At 45.4% G+C, this 26,815-nt stretch overlaps 1 protein-coding gene across 3 annotated transcripts in view; it reads left to right on the top strand.

The window, feature by feature from the left end:
* Window positions 1-26,815, top strand: part of LOC112237273 (neuroplastin) — a 51,487-nt gene that overhangs the window by 8,263 nt on the left and 16,409 nt on the right. For 2 of the 3 annotated variants that reach the window (XM_042301881.1, XM_042301882.1), the window contains exons 2-3: window positions 20,704-21,051; window positions 25,073-25,247. In XM_042301881.1, coding sequence (XP_042157815.1) covers window positions 20,704-21,051; window positions 25,073-25,247 — 523 coding nt within the window. The remainder of the gene's footprint in view (window positions 1-20,703; window positions 21,052-25,072; window positions 25,248-26,815) is intronic. The other variant, XM_042301883.1, reaches the window with a different exon arrangement.

A 26,815-nucleotide genomic window follows, 5' to 3' on the forward strand; every position in this document is an offset into this window, starting at 1 on the left:
TAGATTTTCAAGCAGATTTAAGTCAAAACTGCATCTCGGACACTCAGGAACATTCACTGTGTGTCACCTGTCCTCAGTGGTTTAGATAGGTGTAAGGTATGGTTGTGAAGTAACTTATGGGACTCCAAAGTTTCTAAGTGAATAGTGTAGGCCTATAAAGGCTATGTTATAGATGGCTTTTCTTCAACTGTCTCAAAACACATGGGAGGAAAAGGCCTAAGAACAGAACAGAGCATAGTAGAGCAGAACAGAGCAACTACAGACCACAGGGGAGACACCATTTATATCAACTAATTGCTATTCATATTTGAAGCCTCGCCAGATTTAACCTACTGCTGAGATAAAGACTCCCCACTGTGCGTGTGTGCTTGCCTGTGTGTGTGTGTGTGTGTGTGTGTGTTTCACTTGGCCTCAGTGCCACTAATGTATGATGTTTTCAGTCAGTGAGACAGGTTGTCTTTTAATAGATGAATACAACAGGACAGGACTGTTTCAATTCATTTCCCACTGGTGAGAGAATAACATATGATTTGAAAATAACAAAGCAAAGACACCTACAGTACATCTAGTAGGGATGGGGGATTAGATATCATCTAGTAGGTATGGGGGATTAGATATCATCTAGTAGGTATGGGAGATTAGATATCATCTAGTAGGGATGGGGGATTAGATATCATCTAGTAGGGATGGGGGATTAGATATCATCTAGTAGGGATGGGGGATTAGATATCATCTAGTAGGGATGGGGGATTAGATATCATCTAGTAGGGATGGGGGATTAGATATCATCTAGTAGGGATGGGGGATTAGATATCATCTAGTAGGTATGGGGGATTAGATATCATCTAGTAGGGATGGGGGATTAGATGTAATAGAGTAGATATGGGGATTAGATATCATCTAGTATGTATGGGGGATTAGATATCATCTAGTAGGTATGGGGGATTAGATATCATCTAGTAGGTATGGGGGATTAGATATCATCTAGTAGGTATGGGGGATTAGATGTAATAGAGTAGGGATGGGGGGATTAGATATCATCTAGTAGGTATGGGGGATTAGATGTAATAGAGTAGGTATGGGGGATTAGATATCATCTAGTAGGTATGGGGATTAGATGTAATAGAGTGGTATGGGGGATTAGATGTAATAGAGTAGATATGGGGGATATCATCTAGTAGGTATGGGGGATTAGATATCATCTAGTAGGGATGGGATTAGATGTCATGTAGTAGATATGGGGGATTAGATGTAATAGGTAGGTATGGGGGATTAGATGTAATAGAGTAGGTATGGGGGATTAGATGTAATAGAGTAGGTATGGGGGATTAGATGTAATAGTAGTAGGTATGGGGGATTAGATGTAATAGAGTAGGTATGGGGGATTAGATGTAATAGAGTAGATATGGGGGATTAGATGTAATAGAGTAGGTATGGGGGATTAGATATCATGTAGTATGTACGGGGGATTAGATGTAATAGAGTAGATATGGGGGATTAGATGTAATAGAGTAGATATGGGGGATTAGATGTAATAGAGTAGATATGGGGGATTAGATATCATGTAGTAGATATGGGGATTAGATGTAATAGATGTAGATATGGGGGATTAGATATCATGTAGTAGATATGGGGGATTAGATATCATGTAGTAGATATGGGGATTAGATATCATGTAGTAGATATGGGGATTAGATGTAATAGAGTAGATATGGGGATTAGATGTAATAGAGTAGCTATGGGGGATTAGATATCATGTAGTAGATATGGGGGATTAGATGTAATAGAGTAGATATGGGGGATTAGATATCATGTAGTAGATATGGGGGATTAGATATCATGTAGTATGTATGGGGGATTAGATGTAATAGAGTAGATATAGGGGATTAGATGTAATAGAGTAGATATGGGGGATTAGATGTAATAGAGTAGATATGGGGGATTTGATGTAATAGAGTAGATATGGGGGATTAGATATCATGTAGTAGATATGGGGGATTAGATATCATGTAGTAGATATGGGGGATTAGATGTAATAGAGTATGTATGGGGGATTAGATGTAATAGAGTAGATATGGGGATTAGATGTAATAGAGTAGATATGGGGGATTAGATGTAATAGAGTAGATATGGGGGATTAGATGTAATCGAGTAGGTATGGGGGATTAGATGTAATCGAGTAGGTATGGGGGATTAGATGTAATCGAGTAGGTATGGGGGATTAGATGTAATAGAGTAGGTATGGGGGATTAGATGTAATAGAGTAGGTATGGGGGATTAGATGTAATAGAGTAGGTATGGGGGATTAGATGTAATAGAGTAGGTATGGGGGATTAGATGTAATAGAGTAGATATGGGGGATTAGATGTAATCGAGTAGGTATGGGGGATTAGATGTAATCGAGTAGGTATGGGGATTAGATGTAATCGAGTAGGTATGGGGGATTAGATGTAATCGAGTAGGTATGGGGGATTAGATGTAATCGAGTAGGTATGGGGGATTAGATGTAATAGAGTAGGTATGGGGGATTAGATGTAATAGAGTAGGTATGGGGGATTAGATATCATCTAGTATGTATGGGGGATTAGATATCATCTAGTAGGTATGGGGGATTAGATATCATCTAGTAGGTATTGGGGATTAGATATCATCTAGTAGGTATGGGGGATTAGACATCATGTAGTAGATATGGGGGATTAGATGTAATAGAGTAGGTATGGGGTTAGATGTAATAGAGTAGATATGGGGGATTAGATGTAATAGAGTAGGTATGGGGGATTAGATGTAATAGATAGGTGTGGGGGATTAGGTATCATCTAGTAGGGATGGGGATTAGATGTAATAGAGTAGGGATGGGGGATTAGATATCATCTAGTAGGTATGGGGGATTAGACATCATGTAGTAGATATGGGGGATTAGATGTAATAGAGTAGGTATGGGGATTAGATGTAATAGAGTAGGTATGGGGGATTAGATGTAATAGAGTAGGTATGGGGGATTAGATGTAATAGAGTAGGTATGGGGGATTAGATGTAATAGAGTAGGTATGGGGGATTAGATGTAATAGAGTAGGTATGGGGGATTAGATGTAATAGAGTAGGTATGGGGATTAGATGTAATAGAGTAGGTATGGGGGATTAGATATCATGTAGTGTGTATGGGGGATTAGATGTAATAGAGTAGATATGGGGGATTAGATTAATAGAGTAGGTATGGGGGATTAGATATCATGTTATGTATAATTAGATGTAATAGAGTAGATATGGGGGATTAGATGTAATAGAGTAGATATGGGGGATTAGATATCATGTAGTAGATATGGGGGATTAGATATCATGTAGTAGATATGGGGGATTAGATATCATGTAGTAGATATGGGGGATTAGATATCATGTAGTAGATATGGGGGATTAGATATCATGTAGTAGATATGGGGGATTAGATATCATGTAGTAAGGGATTAGATGTAATAGACTAGGTATGGGGGATTAGATATCATGTAGTATGTAGGGGGATTAGATGTAATAGAGTAGATATGGGGGATTAGATGTAATAGAGTAGGTATGGGGGATTAGATATCATGTAGTATGTACGGGGATTAGATGTAATAGAGTAGATATGGGGGATTAGATATCATGTAGTAGATATGGGGGATTAGATATCATGTAGTAGATATGGGGGATTAGATATCATGTAGTAGATATGGGGGATTAGATATCATGTAGTATGTACATTAGATGTAATAGAGTAGATATGGGGGATTAGATGTAATAGAGTAGCTATGGGGGATTAGATATCATGTAGTAGATATGGGGATTAGATGTAATAGAGTAGATATGGGGGATTAGATATCATGTAGTAGATATGGGGGATTAGATGTAATAGAGTAGATATGGGGATTAGATGTAATAGAGTAGATATGGGGGATTAGATGTAATAGAGTAGCTATGGGGGATTAGATATCATGTAGTAGATATGGGGGATTAGATGTAATAGAGTAGATATGGGGGATTAGATATCATGTAGTATATATGGGGGATTAGATGTAATAGAGTAGATATGGGGGATTAGATGTAATAGAGTAGGTATGGGGGATTAGATATCATGTAGTATGACGGGGATTAGATGTAATAGAGTAGATATGGGGGATTAGATGTAATAGAGTAGATATGGGGGATTAGATGTAATAGAGTAGATATGGGGGATTAGATGTAATAGAGTAGATATGGGGATTAGATATCATGTAGTAGATATGGGGGATTAGATGTAATAGAGTAGATATGGGGATTAGATATCATGTAGTAGATATGGGGGGATTAGATATCATGTAGTAGATATGGGGGATTAGATATCATGTAGTATGACTTAGATGTAATAGAGTAGATATGGGGGATTAGATGTAATAGAGTAGCTATGGGGGATTAGATATCATGTAGTAGATATGGGGGATTAGATGTAATAGAGTAGATATGGGGGGATTAGATATCATGTAGTAGATATGGGGGATTAGATATCATGTAGTATGTATGGGGGATTAGATGTAATAGAGTAGATATAGGGGATTAGATGTAATAGAGTAGATATGGGGGATTAGATGTAATAGAGTAGATATGGGGGATTTGATGTAATAGAGTAGATATGGGGGATTGGATATCATGTAGTAGATATGGGGATTAGATATCATGTAGTAGATATGGGGGATTAGATGTAATAGAGTATGTATGGGGGATTAGATGTAATAGAGTAGATATGGGGGATTAGATGTAATAGAGTAGATATGGGGGATTAGATGTAATCGTGTAGGTATGGGGGATTAGATGTAATCGAGTAGGTATGGGGGATTAGATGTAATCGAGTAGGTATGGGGGATTAGATGTAATAGAGTAGGTATGGGGGATTAGATGTAATAGAGTAGGTATGGGGATTAGATGTAATAGAGTAGATATGGGGGATTAGATGTAATCAAGTAGGTATGGGATTAGATGTAATCAGTAGGTATGGGGGATTAGATGTAATCAGTAGGTATGGGGGATTAGATGTAATCAGTAATGGGGGATTAGATGTAATACAGTAGGTATGGGGGATTAGATGTAATAGAGTAGATATGGGGGATTAATATCATCTAGTATGTATGGGGGATTAGATATCATCTAGTAGGTATGGGGGATTAGATATCATCTAGTAGGTATTGGGGATTAGATATCATCTAGTAGGTATGGGGGATTAGACATCATGTAGTAGATATGGGGGATTAGATGTAATAGAGTAGGTATGGGGTTAGATGTAATAGAGTAGATATGGGGATTAGATGTAATAGAGTAGGTATGGGGGATTAGATGTAATAGAGTAGGTGTGGGGGATTAGATATCATCTAGTAGGGATGGGGGATTAGATATCATCTAGTAGGTATGGGGGATTAGACATCATGTAGTAGATATGGGGATTAGATGTAATAGAGGTAGGTATGGGGGATTAGATGTAATAGAGTAGGTATGGGGCATTAGATGTAATAGAGTAGGTATGGGGATTAGATGTAATAGAGTAGGTATGGGGGATTAGATGTAATAGAGTAGGTATGGGGGCATTAGATGTAATAGAGTAGGTATGGGGGATTAGATGTAATAGAGTAGGTATGGGGGATTAGATGTAATAGAGTAGGTATGGGGGATTAGATATCATGTAGTGTGTATATTAGATGTAATAGAGTAGATATGGGGGATTAAAATAGATAGGTATGGGGATTAGATATCATGTAGTATGTACATTAGAACCGAGTAGATATGGGGATTAGATATCATGTAGTAGATATGGGGGATTAGATGTAATAGAGTAGATATGGGGGATTAGATATCATGTAGTAGATATGGGGGATTAGATATCATGTAGTAGATATTTAGATATCATGTAGTAGATATGGGGCATTAGATGTAATAGAGTAGATATGGGGGATTAGATGTAATAGAGTAGGTATGGGGGATTAGATATCATGTAGTATGTACGGGCATTAGAAATAGAGTAGATAAGGGGATTAGATATCATGTAGTAGATATGGGGGATTAGAATCATGTAGTAGATAAGGGGATTAGATATCATGTAGTAGATATGGGGGATTAGATATCATGTAGTATGTTACGGGGCATTAGATGTAATAAGTAGATATGGAGCATTAAACCGTAGCTATGGGGGTTAGATATCATGTAGTAGATATGGGGGATTAGATGTAATAAGTAGATATGGGGGATTAGATATCATGTAGTAGATTGGGGATTAGATGTATAAGGATATACGGATTAGATGTAATAAAGATATGGGGGATTAGATGTAATAGAGTAGCTATGGGGGATTAGATTAAAGTAGATATGGGGGATTAGATGTAATAGAGTAGATATGGGGGATTAGATATCATGTAGTAGATATGGGGGATTAAATGTAATAGAGTAGATATGGGGGATTAAACCGTAATAGAGTAGATATGGGCATTAAATGTAATAAGTAGATATGGGGGATTAGAAATAGAGTAGGTATGGGGATTAGATGTAATAGAGTAGGTATGGGGCATTAAACCGGAGTAAGGGGATTAGATGTAATTAGAATGGGGGATTAGATGTAATAGAGTAGATATGGGGGATTAGATGTAATAGAGTAGGTACGGAGCATTAGATGTAATAGATAGGTATGGGGGATTAGATGAGCATTAGATATGGGGGATTAGATGTAATAGTAGATATGGGGGATTAGATGTAATAGAGTAGGTATGGGGGATTAGATGTAATAGAGTAGGTGTGGGGGATTAGACATCATAAGGTAAATGAGAGCATTGAAAAGATCAGCCCAGTCACTTGTATTAATAAGGGGACGGGACACTACAGTGTTATATGGTTACGGAACATTAAACCGGATATGGTTACAGAGTAGGTCGACCGATTAATCGGAATGGCCGGAATAATATCGGAATAATCGGAAATCGGTATTTTTGGGCGCTGATTTCCGGAAAAAGGTTACGGAGCATTAAACCGGATAAGGTTACGGAGCATTAAACCGGATAAGGTTACGGAGCATTAAACCGGATAAGGTTACGGAGCATTAAACCGGATAAGGTTACGGAGCATTAAACCGGATAAGGTTACGGAGCATTAAACCGGATAAGGTTACGGAGCATTAAACCGGATAAGGTTACGGAGCATTAAACCGATAAGGTTACGGAGCATTAAACCGGATAAGGTTACGGAGCATTAAACCGGATAAGGTTACGGAGCATTAAACCGGATAAGGTTACGGAGCATTAAACCGGATAAGGTTACGGAGCATTAAACCGGATAAGGTTACGGAACAAAAAAAATAAGAAAAAATGTAAAAAATACACTACATGTTTTGGAGAAGCGAAGCATTTTTATGTTTTTCTCTAAGTGATTGTGTTTGCGTTGTTCTTCATCCTGTAAAGACTTTATTAACATTCTATCCGTATTCATCCTGTAAATATGTTCCTTTTTGTGTCCCAGCCCCCCACTACCCTCCCTTCCACCCTAGTGGTCCCAGCCCCCACTACCCTCCCTTCCACCCCAGTGGTCCCAGCCCCCCACTACCCTCCCTTCCACCCCAGTGGTCCCAGCCCCCCAGCCCCCACTACCCTCCCTTCCACCCTAGTGGTCCCAGCCCCCCCACTACCCTCCCTTCCACCCTAGTGGTCCCAGCCCCCACCCAGTACCCCACTCCCCCTTCCACCCTAGTGGTCCCAGCCCCCACTACCCTCCCTTCCACCCTAGTGGTCCCAGCCCCCCAGCCCCTACTACCCTCCCTTCCACCCTAGTGGTCCCAGCCCCCACTACCCTCCCTTCCACCCTAGTGGTCCCAGCCCCCCCTAGTGGTCCCAGCCCCCACACCCTCCCTTCCACCCTAGTGGTCCCAGCCCCCACTACCCTCCCTTCCACCCTAGTGGTCCCAGTCCCCACCCAGCCGCATTACCCTCCCTTCCACCCTAGTGGTCCCAGTCCCCACCCAGCCGCATTACCCTCCCTTCCACCCTAGTGGTCCCAGTCCCCACCCAGCCGCATTACCCTCCCTTCTACCCTAGTGGTCCCAGTCCCCACCCAGCCGCATTACCCTCCCTTCCACCCTAGTGGTCCCAGTCCCCACCCAGCCGCATTACCCTCCCTTCTACCCTAGTGGTCCCAGTCCCCACCCAGCCGCATTACCCTCCCTTCTACCCTAGTGGTCCCAGTCCCCACCCAGCCGCATTACCCTCCCTTCCACCCTAGTGGTCCCAGCCCCCACCCAGTCGCATTACCCTCCCTTCCACCCTAGTGGTCCCAGCCCCACCCACCCAGCCCCCACTACCCTCCCTTCCACCCTAGTGGTCCCAGCCCCCACTACCCTCCCTTCCACCCTAGTGGTCCCAGCCCCCACTACCCTCCCTTCCACCCTAGTGGTCCCAGCCCCCACTACCCTCCCTTCCACCCTAGTGGTCCCAGTCCCCACCCAGCCGCATTACCCTCCCTTCTACCCTAGTGGTCCCAGTCCCCACCCAGCCGCATTACCCTCCCTTCTACCCTAGTGGTCCCAGTCCCCACCCAGCCGCATTACCCTCCCTTCTACCCTAGTGGTCCCAGTCCCCACCCAGCCGCATTACCCTCCCTTCTACCCTAGTGGTCCCAGTCCCCACCCAGCCGCATTACCCTCCCTTCTACCCTAGTGGTCCCAGTCCCCACCCAGCCGCATTACCCTCCCTTCTACCCTAGTGGTCCCAGTCCCCACCCAGCCGCATTACCCTCCCTTCTACCCTAGTGGTCCCAGCTCCCCACCCAGTCGCATTACCCTCCCTTCCACCCTAGTGGTCCCAGCCCCCACCCAGCCCCCACTACCCTCCCTTTTCCACCCTAGTGGTCCCAGCCCCCACTACCCTCCCTTCCACCCTAGTGGTCCCAGCCCCCACTACCCTCCCTTCCACCCTAGTGGTCCCAGCCCCCACCCACTACCCTCCCTTCCACCCTAGTGGTCCCAGCCCCCACTACCCTCCCTTCCACCCTAGTGGTCCCAGCCCCCACTACCCTCCCTTCCACCCTAGTGGTCCCAGCCCCCACCCAGCCCCCACTACCCTCCCTTCCACCCTAGTGGTCCCAGCCCCCACCCAGCCCCCCCCACTACCCTCCCTTCCACCCCAGTGGTCCCAGCCCCCACTACCCTCCCTTCCACCCTAGTGGTCCCAGTCCCCACTACCCTCCCTTCCACCCTAGTGGTCCCAGCCCCCACTACCCTCCCTTCCACCCTAGTGGTCCCAGCCCCCACTACCCTCCCTTCCACCCTAGTGGTCCCAGCCCCCACTACCCTCCCTTCCACCCTAGTGGTCCCAGCCCCCACTACCCTCCCTTCCACCCTAGTGGTCCCAGCCCCCACCCAGCCCCCACTACCCTCCCTTCCTCCCTAGTGGTCCCAGCCCCCACCCAGCCGCATTACCCTGCCTTCCACCCTAGTGGTCCCAGCCCCCACCCAGCCCTCACTACCCTCCCTTCCACCCTAGTGGTCCCAGCCCCCACTACCCTCCCTTCCACCCTAGTGGTCCCAGTCCCCACCCAGCCCCCACTACCCTCCCTTCCACCCTAGTGGTCCCAGCCCCCACCCAGCCCCCACTACCCTCCCTTCCACCCTAGTGGTCCCAGCCCCCACCCAGCCCCCACTACCCTCCCTTCCACCCTAGTGGTCCCAGCCCCCACCCAGCCCCCACTACCCTCCCTTCCACCCTAGTGGTCCCAGCCCCCACCCAGCCCCCACTACCCTCCCTTCCACCCTAGTGGTCCCAGCCCCCACCCAGCCCCCACTACCCTCCCTTCCACCCTAGTGGTCCCAGCCCCCACTACCCTCCCTTCCACCCCAGTGGTCCCAGCCCCCACTACCCTCCCTTCCACCCCAGTGGTCCCAGCCCCCACTACCCTCCCTTCCACCCTAGTGGTCCCAGCCCCCACTACCCTCCCTTCCACCCCAGTGGTCCCAGCCCCCACTACCCTCCCTTCCACCCCAGTGGTCCCAGCCCCCACTACCCTCCCTTCCACCCCAGTGGTCCCAGCCCCCACCCCCTTCCACCCTAGTGGTCCCAGCCCCCACCCCGCATCCCTTCCCTCCCTAGTGGTCCCAGCCCCCACCCAGCCGCATTACCCTGCCTTCCACCCTAGTGGTCCCAGCCCCCACCCAGCCCTCACTACCCTCCCTTCCACCCTAGTGGTCCCAGCCCCCACTACCCTCCCTTCCACCCTAGTGGTCCCAGTCCCCACCCAGCCCCCACTACCCTCCCTTCCACCCTAGTGGTCCCAGCCCCCACCCAGCCCCCACTACCCTCCCTTCCACCCCAGTGGTCCCAGCCCCCACTACCCTCCCTTCCACCCCAGTGGTCCCAGCCCCCACTACCCTCCCTTCCACCCTAGTGGTCCCAGCCCCCCCCCACTACCCTCCCTTCCACCCTAGTGGTCCCAGCCCCCACTACCCTCCCTTCCACCCTAGTGGTCCCAGCCCCCACTACCCTCCCTTCCACCCTAGTGGTCCCAGCCCCCCCACCCTACCCTCCCTTCCACTCTAGTGGTCCCAGCCCCCCCACTACCCTCCCTTCCACCCTAGTGGTCCCAGCCCCCACCCAGCCCCCACTACCCTCCCTTCCACCCTAGTGGTCCCAGCCCCCACTACCCTCCCTTCCACCCTAGTGGTCCCAGCCCCCACCCAGCCCCCACTCCCTTCCACCCTAGTGGTCCCAGCCCCCACCCAGCCCCCACTACCCTCCCTTCCACCCTAGTGGTCCCAGCCCCCACTACCCTCCCTTCCACCCTAGTGGTCCCAGCCCCCACCCAGCCCTCACTACCCTCCCTTCTACCCTAGTGGTCCCAGCCCCCACCCAGCCCTCACTACCCTCCCTTCCACCCTAGTGGTCCCAGCCCCCACCCAGCCCTCACTACCCTCCCTTCTACCCTAGTGGTCCCAGCCCCCACCCAGCCCTCACTACCCTCCCTTCCACCCTAGTGGTCCCAGCCCCCACTACCCTCCCTTCCACCCTAGTGGTCCCAGCCCCCACTACCCTCCCTTCCACCCTAGTGGTCCCAGCCCCCACCCAGCCCCCACTACCCTCCCTTCCACCCTAGTGGTCCCAGCCCCCACTACCCTCCCTTCCACCCTAGTGGTCCCAGCCCCCCCACCCCCACTACCCTCCCTTCCACCCTAGTGGTCCCAGTCCACACCCAGTCCCCACTACCCTCCCTTCCACCCTAGTGGTCCCAGCCCCCACCCAGCCCTCACTACCCTCCCTTCTACCCTAGTGGTCCCAGCCCCCACCCAGCCCCCACTACCCTCCCTTCCACCCTAGTGGTCCCAGCCCCCACCCAGCCCTCACTACCCTCCCTTCCACCCTAGTGGTCCCAGCCCCCACCCAGCCCCCACTACCCTCCCTTCTACCCTCGTGGTCACAGTCCTCACCCAGCCCCCACTACCCTCCCTTCCACCCTAGTGGTCCCACTCCCCACCCAGTCCCTACTACCCTCCCTTCCACCCTAGTGGTCCCAGCCCCCACTACCCTCCCCTTCCAACCTAGTGGTCCCAGCCCCCACCCAGTCCCTACTACCCTCCCTTCCACCCTAGTGGTCCCAGCCCCCACCCAGTCCCTACTACCCTCCCTTCCACCCTAGTGGTCCCAGTCCCCACTACCCTCCCTTCCACCATAGTGGTCCCAGTCCCCACCCAGCCCCACTACCCTCCCTTCCACCCTAGTGGTCCCAGTCCCCACTACCCTCCCTTCCACCCTAGTGGTCCCAGTCCCCACCCAGTCCCCACTACCCTCCCTTCCACCCTAGTGGTCCCAGTCCCCACTACCCTCCCTTCCACCCTAGTGGTCCCAGTCCCCCCACACCCAGCCCCCACTAACCCTCCCTTCCACCCTAGTGGTCCCAGTCCCCACCCAGCCCCTACTACCCTCCCTTCCACCCTAGTGGTCCCAGCCCCCACTACCCTCCCTTCCACCCTAGTGGTCCCAGTCCCCACTACCCTCCCTTCCACCCTAGTGGTCCCAGTCCACACCCAGCCCCCACTACCCTCCCTTCCACCCTAGTGGTCCCAGTCCCCACTACCCTCCCTTCCACCCTAGTGGTCCCAGTCCCCACGACCCTCCCTTCCACCCTAGTGGTCCCTGTCCCCACTACCCTCCCTTCCACCCTAGTGGTCCCAGCCCCCACTACCCTCCCTTCCACCCTAGTGGTCCCAGTCCACACCCAGCGCCCACTACCCTCCCTTCCACCCTAGTGGTCCCAGTCCACACCCAGCGCCCACTACCCTCCCTTCCACCCTAGTGGTCCCAGTCCCCACCCAGCCTCTACTACCCTCCCTTCCACCCTAGTGGTCCCAGCCCCCACTACCCTCCCTTCCACCCTAGTGGTCCCACTCCCCACCCAGCCTCCACTACCCTCCCTTCCACCCTAGTGGTCCCACTCCCCACTACCCTCCCTTCTACCCTAGTGGTCCCAGTCCCTCTACCCTCCCTTCCACCCTCGTGGTCCCAGTCCCCACTACCCTCCCTTCTACCCTAGTGGTCCCAGTCCCTCTACCCTCCCTTCTACCCTAGTGGTCCCAATAACACATGACTCTGTATTATCATGTGATTATAATGCATTATAAGACTTATCATAAGCATGAATGAGCCCTTTATAATGATCTCCTAATGATCCTTGACTAAATAACAGCCAGCAAGAGTACATTTCCTTTACATAAAATACATGACATATTATAAGTCATACATGCTTATAACAAGTAGTGACGCTTTCTACCTGCAGGCCATTGGTTGTCCTGTTTATGCCAGAGGCAACTTGCTTGGTTGCCGTGGTGTTGCTTCTATGGAAACAGAGGGAATCTATCACCATGTGCCCACACACTCCCCAGAGGCACAGAACACTGAGCTGCAGCAAACTATACATCTCTCTGCTCTCTCTCTCTCTCTCTCTCTCTCTCACACAAATTATCTCTTACTGTCTCGCTCTCATTCTCTCTGTCTTTGTCTCGCTCTTTCTCCATCTCTCAATTCAAATCAATTTCAATTTGAGGGCTGTATTGGCATGGGAAACATCTCTCTCTCTCTCTCTCTCTCTCTCTCTCTCTCTCTCTCTGTCTCTCTCTCTCTGTCTCTCCACTGTTCTCCCAGAACTCACAACATCTTCATATACAGTTGAAGTCGGAAAAAAAAAAAAACCTTAGCCAGATACATTTAACCTCAGTTTTTCACAATTCGTGACATTTAATCCTAGTAAAAAGTTCCTGTTTTAGGTGAGTTAGGATCACCACTTTATTTTAAAAATGTGAAATGTCAGAATAATAGTAGAGACAATGATTTATTTCAGCTTTTATTTCTTTCATCACATTCCCAGTGGGTCAGAAGTTTACATACACTTACATACACATACACAGTATTTGGTAGCATTGTGTTTATATTGTTTAAATTGGGTCAAACGTTTCGGGTAGCCTTCCACAAGTTGGGTGAATTTTGGCCCATTCCTCCTGACAGAGCTGGTGTAACTGAGTCAGGTTTGTAGGCCTCCTTGCTCGCACACGCTTTTTCAGTTCTGCCCACAAATCTTATATAGGATGGAGATCAGGGCTTTGTGATGACCACTCCAATAGAGTATACTATACAGAATATGCTATACACTATACATTGTATACAATCCACTCTTCCAAAAGGGTTCTGGGCTGTCCCCATAGGAGAACCCTTTAAGGTTTTAGATAGCACCTTTGTTTCCCTAAGGTGTATGGTGAGTGAATTTGCTAAAGCAGTATTTTATGTATAGTATGACAATGTCACTGGTTAAAATGAGTCGGCTATGAATCTCTCTCACCAGCAAAAAAAAAGGAAAAAAGAAAGCGAAGTCCTTTGTGTACTAGGCTACCAGAGATGGTGTATAATGTTATAGATCCTTTATGTACTAGGCTACCAGAGATGGTGTATAATGTTATAGATCCTTTATGTACGAGGCTACCAGAGATGGTGTATAATGTTATAGATCCTTTATGTACTAGGCTACCAGAGATGGTGTATAATGTTATAGATCCTTTGTGTACTAGGCTACCAGAGATGGTGTATAATGTTATAGATCCTTTATGTACTAAGGTACCAGAGATGGTGTATAATGTTAAAGATCCTTTGTGTACTAGGCTACCAGAGATGGTATATAATGTTATAGATCCTTTATGTACTAGGCTACCAGAGATGGTGTATAATGTTATAGATCCTTTATGTACGAGGCTACCAGAGATGGTGTATAATGTTATAGATCCTTTATGTACTAGGCTACCAGAGATGGTGTATAATGTTATAGATCCTTTGTGTACGAGGCTACCAGAGATGGTGTATAATGTTATAGATTATATAGATATATAGATCCTTTATGTACGAGGCTACCAGAGATGGTGTATAATGTTATAGATCCTTTATGTACTAGGCTACCAGAGATGGTGTATAATGTTATAGATCCTTTATGTACGAGGCTACCAGAGATGGTGTATAATGTTATAGATCCTTTATGTACTAGGCTACCAGAGATGGTGTATAATGTTATAGATCCTTTATGTACTAGGCTACCAGAGATGGTGTATAATGTTATAGATCCTTTGTGTACTAGGCTACCAGAGATGGTGTATAATGTTAAAGATCCTTTGTGTACTAGGCTACCAGAGATGGTGTATAATGTTATAGATCCTTTATGTACAGGCTACCAGAGATGGTGTATAATGTTATAGATCCTTTATGTACGAGGCTACCAGAGATGGTGTATAATGTTATAGATCCTTTATGTACTAGGCTACCAGAGATGGTGTATAATGTTATAGATCCTTTATGTATGAGGCTACCAGAGATGGTGTGTAATGTTATAGATCCTTTGTGTACGAGGCTACCAGAGATGGTGTATAATGTTATAGATCCTTTATGTACTAGGCTACCAGAGATGGTGTATAATGTTATAGATCCTTTATGTATGAGGCTACCAGAGATGGTGTGTAATGTTATAGATCCTTTGTGTACGAGGCTACCAGAGATGGTGTATAATGTTATAGATCCTTTATGTACGAGGCTACCAGAGATGGTGTATAATGTTATAGATCCTTTATGTATGAGGCTACCAGAGATGGTGTATAATGTTATAGATCCTTTATGTACGAGGCTACCAGAGATGGTGTATAATGTTATAGATCCTTTATGTATGAGGCTACCAGAGATGGTGTATAATGTTATAGATCCTTTATGTATGAGGCTACCAGAGATGGTGTATAATGTTATAGATCCTTTATGTATGAGGCTACCAGAGATGGTGTATAATGTTATAGATCCTTTATGTACGAGGCTACCAGAGATGGTGTATAATGTTATAGATCCTTTATGTACTAGGCTACCAGAGATGGTGTATAATGTTATAGATCCTTTATGTACGAGGCTACCAGAGATGGTGTATAATGTTATAGATCCTTTATGTACTAGGCTACCAGAGATGGTGTATAATGGTATAGATCCTTTATGTACTAGGCTACCAGAGATGGTGTATAATGTTATAGATCCTTTATGTACGAGGCTACAAGAGATGGTGTATAATATTATAGATCCTTTATGTACGAGGCTACCAGAGATGGTGTATAATGTTATAGATCCTTTATGTACTAGGCTACCAGAGATGGTGTATAATGTTATAGATCCTTTGTGTACTAGGCTACCAGAGATAGTGTATAATGTTATAGATCCTTTGTGTACGAGGCTACCAGAGATAGTGTATAATGTTATAGATCCTTTGTGTACTAGGCTACGAGAGATGGTGTATAATGTTATAGATCCTTTGTGTACTAGGCTACCAGAGATAGTGTATAATGTTATAGATCCTTTGTGTACTAGGCTACCAGAGATGGTGTATAATGTTATAGATCCTTTGTGTACTAGGCTACCAGAGATAGTGTATAATGTTATAGATCCTTTATGTACGAGGCTACCAGAGATGGTGTATAATGTTATAGATCCTTTGTGTACTAGGCTACCAGAGATGGTGTATAATGTTATAGATCCTTTGTGTACTAGGCTACCAGAGATGGTGTATAATGTTATAGATCCTTTATATACGAGGCTACAGAGATGGTGTATAATGTATAGATCCTTTATGTACTAGGCTACCAGAGATGTTGTATAATGTTATAGATCCTTTATGTACGAGGCTACAAGAGATGGTGTATAATATTATAGATCCTTTATGTACTAGGCTACCAGAGATGGTGTATAATGTTATAGATCCTTTATGTACTAGGCTACCAGAGATGGTGTATAATGTTATAGATCCTTTATGTACGAGGCTACCAGAGATGGTGTATAATGTTATAGATCCTTTATGTACTAGGCTACCAGAGATGGTGTATAATGTTATAGATCCTTTATGTACTAGGCTACCAGAGATGGTGTATAATGTTATAGATCCTTTATGTACTAGGCTACCAGAGATGGTGTATAATGGTATAGATCCTTTATGTACGAGGCTACCAGAGATAGTGTATAATGTTATAGATCCTTTATGTACTAGGCTACCAGAGATGGTGTATAATGTTATAGATCCTTTGTGTACTAGGCTACCAGAGATGGTGTATAATGGTATAGATCCTTTATGTACGAGGCTACCAGAGATAGTGTATAATGTTTTATAGATCCTTTATGTACGAGGCTACCAGAGATGGTGTATAATGTTATAGATCCTTTATGTACTAAGGTACCAGAGATGGTGTATAATGTTATAGATCCTTTATGTACGAGGCTACCAGAGATGGTGTATAATGTTAAAGATCCTTTATGTACTAGGCTACCAGAGATGGTGTATAATGTTATAGATCCTTTATGTACTAAGGTACCAGAGATGGTGTATAATGTTATAGATCCTTTGTGTACTAGGCTACCAGAGATGGTGTATAATGTTATAGATCCTTTATGTACTAAGGTACCAGAGATGGTGTATAATGTTATAGATCCTTTATGTACTAAGGTACCAGAGATGGTGTATAATGTTATAGATCCTTTATGTACGAGGCTACCAGAGATGGTGTATAATGTTATAGATCCTTTATGTACGAGGCTACCAGAGATGGTGTATAATGTTAAAGATCCTTTATGTACTAGGCTACCAGAGATGGTGTATAATGTTATAGATCCTTTATGTACTAAGGTACCAGAGATGGTGTATAATGTTAAAGATCCTTTAGTAGGAGAAAAGTATTGGTATTGCTGGCTGCATTGTGGATGTCATTAGAGGACAAATACTGCGTTCCAAAATGACACCTAGTGTATCATTTGTGGATGTAGAAACGGTTTCCAAAGGAGATTCAATGCAAGATGGCCAAGTTCACCAGTTCACCAGTTAAAATCTTGAGTCACTATGACACTACCGAATTTCTTTCATGAGCAAAGTACTAAGTACAGAGTACTAAAACACAAAGGCCAGAAAAGAGGCATTTGCTATGAAAATCATTGAGCTTTTGTGTATAAGGCCAGCAGAGATGGTTACTGATGTTGTATACACATTGTAATCGCCTAATTACTATTAGATAATAGTATTACTCTGTTGCTGTATAGTGAATGTGAGCAGCATCATAGGTGAGCAGACAGGTCATTCAAGGACAACGGCTACATTCCAGATGACACCCTGTCCCCTAGGGACCTCACGATAAGATATTCCAATTCTATAGGTATCACGATGCGATCTTCCAAACGTGAGTAAGTAGCGTTGCACGAGCCAGAGCGGCTCATAGGCTCCTTGTAGTGTTCGGAAGCTTCATGTACAAGTACATCCTCTGGATAGGACGCTAGTCTATCGCAGGGCCTTAGCCACAATCTCCTTAATGTTGAGAGAGAGAGAGAGAGAGAGAGAGAAAAATTGATTGCCAGACATATTGGATTACAATTTACCAGAAATAGCATGAATGGAAGCTAGAGATTGTCCTAAGGTCACTGCCAAGGGATAGACATCCAGTGAATGTTTGCAGTAACACAATATCCCTGGGAAGTCTCTGGTTCTTTACTAACACAATGTTTACAGTAACACAATATCCCTGGGAAGTCTCTGGTTCTTCACTAACACAATGTTTACAGTTACACAATATCCCTGGGAAGTCTCTGGTTCTTCACTAACACAATGTTTACAGTAACACAATATCCCTGGGAAGTCTCTGGTTCTTCACTAACACAATGTTTACAGTTACACAATATCCCTGGGAAGTCTCTGGTTCTTCACTAACACAATGTTTACAGTAACACAATATCCCTGGGAAGTCTCTGGTTCTTCACTAACACAATGTTTACAGTTACACAATATCCCTGGGAAGTCTCTGGTTCTTCACTAACACAATGTTTACAGTAACACAATATCCCTGGGAAGTCTCTGGTTCTTCACTAATACTACAGTGTTTACATTTTAGCAGACGACTTACAGGACAAATTAGTGTTACGTGCCTTGCTCAATGGCACCTGGGCACATTTGTCGGCTAGGGGGAATAGAATCAGCGACCTTTCGTGTTAGTTGGCTCAACGCTCTTAACTGACAGGCTACCTGCCGCCAATGCTACTGCTCTATAGGATTTATAAAGCGCTTTACTAATAGAAAACGCCATAATAAGAACCTATTCACAATATAATATGCCTGGGAAGCCTCTGGGTGCTTTAAGAATGTTGTGTATGTTGTGAAATACTGTGTATGCAACATGGTGTGTATGCTGTGAAATTAATTGCCTCATTGAGGACATTAAAGTTCTCTAATCTAAATTAATAGACTATGGAGGATTCAGATTTGCACAGCAGTCTAACCCAAAGACGATATTTCCACCTTCAGAACATTTACAGTCGTGGCCAAAAGTTTTGAGAATGACTCAAATATTAATTTTCACAAAGTCTGCTGCCTCAGTTTGCATGATGGCAATTTGCATATACTCCATAATGTTATGAAGAGTGATCAGATGAATTGCAATTAATTGCAAAGTCCCTCTTTGCCATGCAAATGAACTGAATCCCCCCCAAAAACATTTCCACTGCATTTTAGCCCTGCCACAAAAGGACCAACTGACATCATGTCAGTGATTTCTCTCATTAACACAGGTGTGAGTGTTGACAAGGCTGGAGATCCCTCTGTCAGGCTGATTGAGTTTGAATAACAGACTGGAAGCTTCAAAAGAGGGTGGTGCTTGGAATCATTGTTCTTCCTCTGTCAAACATGGTTACCTGCAAGGAAACACATGCCGTCATCATTGCTTTGCACAAAAAGGGCTTCACAGGCAAGGAGATTGCTGCCAGTAAGATTGCATCTAAATCAACCATTTATCGGCTCATTAAGAACTTCAAGGAGAGCGGTTCGATTGTTGTGAAGAAGGATTCAGGGCGCCCAAGAAAGTCCAGCAAGCGCCAGGACTGTCTCCTAAAGTTGATTCAGCTGCGGGATCGGGGCACCACCAGTACAGAGCTTGCTCAGGAATGGCAGCAGGCAGGTGTGAGCGCATCTGTACGCACAGTGAGGCGAAGACCTTTGGAGGATGACCTGGTGTCAAGAAGGGCACCAAAGAAGCCACTTCTCTCCAGGAAAAACATCAGGGACAGACTGATTTTCTGCAAAAGGTACAGGGATTGGACTGCTGAGGACTGGGGGTAAAGTCATTTTCTCTGATGAATACCCTATCCGATTGTTTGGGGCATCCGGAAAAACAGCTTGTCTGGAGAAGACAAGGTGAGCGCTACCATCAGTCCTGTGTCATGCCAACAGTAAAGCATCCTGAGACCATTCATGTGTGGGGCTGCTTCTCAGCCAAGGGAGTGGGCTCACTCACAATTTTGCCTAAGAACACAGCCATGAATAAAGAATGGCACCAACACATCCTCCGAGAGCAACTTCTCCCCACCATCCAGGAACAGTTTGGTGACGAACAATGCGTTTTCCAGCATGATGGAGCACCTTGCCATAAGGCAAAAATGATAACTAAGTGGCTCGGGGAACAAAACATCAATATTTTTGGTCCATGGCCAGTAAACTCCCTAAACCTCAATCCCATTGAGAACTTGTGGTCAATCCTCAAGAGGCGGGTGGACAAACAAAAACACACAAATTCTGACAAACTCCAAGCATTAATTAAGGGGAGTGTCCTTCGGTCGGAGTCGTGACACTGCAAATATTGACGCTTTGCATCAACTTCATATAATTGTCAATAAAAGCCTTTGACACTTATGAAATGCTTGTAATTATGCTTCAGTATTCCATAGTAACATCTGACAAAAATATCTAAAGACACCAAAGCAGCAAACTTTGTGGAAATGAATATTTGTGTCATTCTCAAAACCTTTGGCCACGACCTATACTAACGGACGATGTAACAGACAGTTATTCAGTTGAGTTCTTTTCTCCATCTAATCTCTCATTTTTATTGAACTCTGTTGACCATTGTTTTCCACCATCATATTATTTGCTCTGTCAACTTCTGTTCTTAATATGATTCGTCTAATCTTTTCTTTTTCTTTTTCCAAACGGATTCCTTTTAATTCATCCTTTCATTCTCTTGCCTGTTCATCCATTCTACACCCTCACCCTGTTTTCCCTTCTCCACCTGCCAACGTGGACACGCCACACCGCTCCATACCGGAAACACTCCTCTCCTCCTCTCCTGTGGATGACTCCACTACTCCACCTCTACAGCTGGCTTTGTGAAGTCTCCCCTGTCTGAGACCAAACTAACAGGTGACACCTTTGAGTTGTACTGTGACGTGGTCGGTAGCCCGACCCCAGAGGTTCAGTGGTGGTACTCCGAGATCAACCGGGCCGACTCTTTCCGCCAGCTCTGGGACGGCGCACGTAAACACCGTGTCTCCATCAACACGGCGTATGGCACCAACGGCGTGAGCGTTTTGGGCGTGACTCGTCTCGGCCTGGAGGATGCTGGGACGTACGAGTGCCGGGCCAGTAATGATCCAAGGAGGAATGATCTGCACCAAAACCCTGCCACCACCTGGATCAGAGCACAGGCCACCGTTACTGTGTTGCAGAGTGAGTTGTCAGAGTAGTAGATGACCCCTGACCCCCTTAGGACGAGGGGCAGCGGCTTTACTAGCTCTCTGTGTGTACACCAGACTCCTAGACTACATTCCCTGTCCAAAATCCCCAGCATTGGCAGCTCATTCATAGAAGCCATCACCTACCGTATATCCTGAAAATTAAGAACCCTATACCTCAGTACCTAGACAGCTCAACTACCTCTACCTCAGTCCCTAGACAGCTCAACTACCTCTACCTCAGTCCCTAGACAGCTCAACTACCTCTACCTCAGTCCCTAGACAGCTCAACTACCTCTACCTCAGTCCCTAGACAGCTCAACTACTTCTACCTCAGTCCCTAGACAGCTCAACTACTTCTACCTCAGTCCCTAGACAGCTCAACTACCTCTACCTCAGTCCCTAGACAGCTCAACTACCTCTACCTCTACCTCAATCCCTAGACAGTCAACTACCTCTACTTCAGTCCCTAGGCAGCTCAACTACCTCTACCTCAGTCCCTAGACAGCTCAACTACCTCTACCTCAGTCCCTAGGCAGCTCAACTACCTCTACCTCAGTCCCTAGACAGCTCAACTAAGTATCCATGTGTGTCCTGTGTACCTCAGTCCCCTTCCGAGATCTCCAGGACCACCAGTTCCCTCGTAGAAGCCATCACCTACCATACGTCATGGAAATGAATAATTAACACTTCTTTGATCTCCCTGTGTACCTCAGTCCCTAGGCAGCTCAGCTAGCTCTCCCTGTGTATTCTGTGTACCTCAGTCCCTAGGCAGCTGAACTAGCTCTCCCTGTGTATTCTGTGTACCTCAGTCCCTAGGCAGCTCAGCTAGCTCTCCCTGTGTATTCTGTGTACCTCAGTCCCTAGGCAGCTGAACTAGCTCTCCCTGTGTATTCTGTGTACCTCAGTCCCTAGGCAGCTGAACTAGCTCTCCCTGTGTATTCTGTGTACCTCAGTCCCTAGGCAGCTACGTTAAGTCCCTAGCTCTCCCTGTGTATTCTGTGTACCTCAGTCCCTAGGCAGCTGAACTAGCTCTCCCTGTGTATTCTGTGTACCTCAGTCCCTAGGCAGCTGAACTAGCTCTCCCTGTGTATTCTGTGTACCTCAGTCCCTAGACAGCTCAACTACCTCTACCTCAGTCCCTAGACAGCTGAACCCGCTCTCCCTGTTTATTCTGTGTACCTCAGTCCCTAGACAGCTCAACTACCTCTACCTCAGTCCCTAGGCAGCTGAACTAGCTCTCCCTGTGTATTCTGTGTACCTCAGTCCCTAGGCAGCTGAACTAGCTCTCCCTGTGTATTCTGTGTACCTCAGTCCCTAGGCAGCTGAACTAGCTCTCCCTGTGTATTCTGTGTGCCCAGTTACCTTTCCAAAAATCCTTAGGACCACCAGTTTCCTCACAGAAGCCATCACCTACCAGAAGTCATGGAAATGAAGAAATAAGGCATCAGCTTCATCTAATCCGTCCCATAAGACCACAGTGTTCTGCAGAGACCCCTCCCGCCATGTACACAGAACCCTGCACCTCTTGTAGATTCAAACTAACCCAGAGATCTTTAACTTCCTCAATTTTCTACTTTGTCTAAACGTTTTTATTTATTTAAATCTACGCATCATCTCACATGTATTTCTTGTTAAATTCCCTTTTCTTTTGTTGTCTTTCAGATTTCAGATTTCTTTGAATTGAGTTAACATTTTAATTTGTCACCAGCTTTCAGTATGAGCTGTAAAGTCAACTACACTCTACATGGGTTTGGACAGAGATATATATATATATATCTATATATATGTAGAGAGAGAGACATGTCCTGTATATTTACCTCCTGTTAGAAACCTATCAAACCCCGGCTTTAAATCACTACCCAGACCCCTGACCGCTAACCTCGAACCCCTACTTGAAAATGTTAACTCTACAAGCTTCTAAGCTGAATTACTGAATGCCTATTGAAATCATTGGAGGTATAGGCCTGCACCATTTATAGACACCCAGAGTGTATGTGTTTATGTACTGATCTGGTATGGGAAAGTACGAATAAAGATTTAGGATCTGAATTTGATCACCTTGTTGCAGGAGAACTTTCCGGAACTGCAGGACATTTAAAACTTGTAGTGATTTTGAGGTTTAAAAAGGCTTCTGAAGTTTGTCATTTCCATTGTGACATTTTTTAAAACTTTATTTTCCCTTTAAGAAAAAATGTATTAACCCACTACAAAAATGTCCAATAATTATTATCCACATAATAATTCACATTTCCTGTTGCTGTAGGATTATTTTCCTGCTGTGGCAAACTGGCTCAAATTAAGATCCTACATCTGTCTATAGCCTACTCATTATGCTTGTCCAGCGTGAACTACAGGGTCATTTAGTAGTATGAGGTAAGTATGTATGTGCTACAGTACATGCATAATGTACTGATAATTGTTTGAAAACTAACATTTGTATTCAATCGTAAGAATATTGATACAGAAAAGCTCAGCAGATGTATCATCACACCGTCGTAACATTTCCTGTGCTTATCCATGTTCTTTCTAATCAGCGTTCTATGACAATAAATGAAGTCTTTGTTCATATCGTCCCGATGCACCACCTCAAACCCACACAGGTTAGAATACTAAAAGAGAACACCACCCAGCTGTCACAACACAGGTTAGAATACTAAGAGAGAACACCACCCAGCTGTCACAACACAGGTTAGAATACTAAGAGAGAACACCACCCAGCTGTCACAATACAGGTTAGAATACTAAGAGAGAACACCACCCAGCTGTCACAATACAGGTTAGAATACTAAGAGAGAACACCACCCAGCTGTCACAATACAGGTTAGAATACTAAGAGAGAACACCACCCAGCTGTCACAATACAGGTTAGAATACTAAGAGAGAACACCACCCAGCTGTCACAATACAGGTTAGAATACTAAGAGAGAACACCACCCAGCTGTCACAATACAGGTTAGAATACTAAGAGAGAACACCACCCAGCTGTCACAACACAGGTTAGAATACTAAGAGAGAACACCACCCAGCTGTCACAACACAGGTTAGAATACTAAGAGAGAACACCACCCAGCTGTCACAACACAGGTTAGAATACTAAGAGAGAACACCACCCAGCTGTCACAACACAGGTTAGAATACTAAGAGAGAACACCACCCAGCTGTCACAACACAGGTTAGAATACTAAGAGAGAACACCACCCAGCTGTCACAATACAGGTTAGAATACTAAGAGAGAACACCACCCAGCTGTCACAACACATGTTAGAATACTAAGAGAGAACACCACCCAGATGTCACAACACAGGTTAGAATACTAAAAGAGAACACCACCCAGCTGTCACAACACAGGTTAGAATACTAAGAGAGAACACCACCCAGCTGTCACAATACAGGTTAGAATACTAAGAGAACCTCACCCAGCTGTCACAATACAGGTTAGAATACTAAGAGAGAACACCACCCAGCTGTCACAATACAGGTTAGAATACTAAGAGAGAACACCACCCAGCTGTCACAACACAGGTTAGAATACTAAGAGAGAACACCACCCAGCTGTCACAACACAGGTTAGAATACTAAGAGAGAACACCACCCAGCTGTCACAACACAGGTTAGAATACTAAGAGAGAACACCACCCAGCTGTCACAACACAGGTTAGAATACTAAGAGAGAACACCACCCAGCTGTCACAACACAAGCCCGTGTGATGTCTATCAGGGTTGGGGTCAATTCCATTTCAATTCAATTCAGTCAATTCAGGAAGTACACTGAAATCACAATTCAATTGTCCTCGTTGCTTTTCAAGTCATTTGAAATGAACTACATTGAAAAGGAGAAAAAGAAAAACAAAGAGGAACCAATTTGAAGTGGAATTGTCCCTAACCCTGGTGTCTTATTGGTCTTTCAGAACCTTCCATCCACTGAAATTCTAATTCAAATTCTCCTCATTTTTCAAGGAATTGACTGTATTGAAATGGAATTGACTATTGGAAGTGTCTTATTGGTGTTTCAGAGCCGTCAATCAACTCGTCGGACCATATCACACTGCCAGTTGATCACTACAGCCTGCCCCTCACCCTGCAGTGCAACCTAACTTCAGCCCACAGCGCCCACAGCGAGAGTTTCTGGATGAAGAATGGGGAGGAGATCAAAGAGACCCGCGGAGAGAGGGCCAACACCGAGTACTAGTATGTCCCCATCTAACACCCAGAACCCTGGCCCTAACCTTAACCAATCCCATCAACCCGAACCCCATCTAACACCCAGAACCCTGGCCCTAACCTTAACCAATCCCATCAACCCGAACCTCGTCTACTCTACGTGTCTTCCTTTCTCCTGAAGTATTTTTTATTTGATTTCACCTTTTATTTAACCAGGTAGGCCAGTTGAGAACACCTTTATTTAACCAGGTAGGCTAGTTGAGAACAAGTTCTCATTTGCAACTGCGACCTGGCCAAGATAAAGCATAGCAGTGTGAACAGACAACACAGAGTTACACATGGAATAAACAATTAACAAGTCAATAACACAGTAGAAAAAAAAAGGAGAGTCTATATACATTGTGTGCAAAAGGCATGAGGAGGTAGGCAGATAATTACAATTTAGCAGATTAACACTGGAGTGATAAATGATCAGATGTTCATGTACAGGTAGAGATATTGGTGAGCAGAAAAGTAAATAAATAAAAACAGTATGGGGATGAGGTAGGTAAAATTGGGTGGGCTATTTACCGATAGACTATGTACAGCTGCAGCGATCGGTTAGCTGCTCAGATAGCAGATGTTTGAAGTTGGTGAGGGAGATAAAAGTCTCCAACTTCAGCGATTTTTGCAATTCGTTCCAGCCACTGGCAGCAGAGAACTGGAAGGAAAGGTGGCCAAATGAGGTGTTGGCTTTAGGGATGATCAGTGAGATACACCTGTTGTATCTGTATCTGCCCCCTACACATATACAATCTGCCCTACAGATATACAATCTCCCCCTACACATATACAATCTGCCCCCTACATATATACAATCTCCCTACAGATATACAATCTCCCCCTACACATATACAATCTGCCCCCTACACATATACAATCTGCCCTACACATATACAATCTGCCCCCTACACATATACAATCTGCCCTACACATATACAATCTCCCCTACACATATACATCTGCCCCTACACATATACAATCTGCCCCTACACATATACAATCTGCCCTACACATATACAATCTGCCCTACACATATACAATCTCCCCTACACATATACAATCTCCCCTACACCAATCTCCCCCTACACATATACAATCTCCCCTACACATATACAATCTGCCCCATATACAATCTGCCCCCTACACATACAATCTCCCCCTACACATATACAATCTGCCCCCTACACATATACAATCTGCCCTACACATATACAATCTGCCCCCTACACATATATCAATCTATTCCCCTACACATATACAATCTGCCCTACACATATACAATCTCCCCCTACATGTACACATATACAATCCCCTACACATGTACAATCTGCCCCCTACACATATTCAATCTGCCCCCTACACATATACAATCTGCCCCACATACACATATACAATCTGTACACATATTCAATCTGCCCCCTACACATGTACAATCTGCCCCCTACACATATTCAATCTGCCCCCTACAATCTGCCCCATATTCAATCTGCACATGTACAATCTGCCCCCTACACATATACAATCTGCCCCCACATACACATGTACAATCTTCA

Source organism: Oncorhynchus tshawytscha, linkage group LG19 (genome assembly GCF_018296145.1).
Source record: "Oncorhynchus tshawytscha isolate Ot180627B linkage group LG19, Otsh_v2.0, whole genome shotgun sequence".
NCBI lineage: Eukaryota > Metazoa > Chordata > Actinopteri > Salmoniformes > Salmonidae > Oncorhynchus > Oncorhynchus tshawytscha.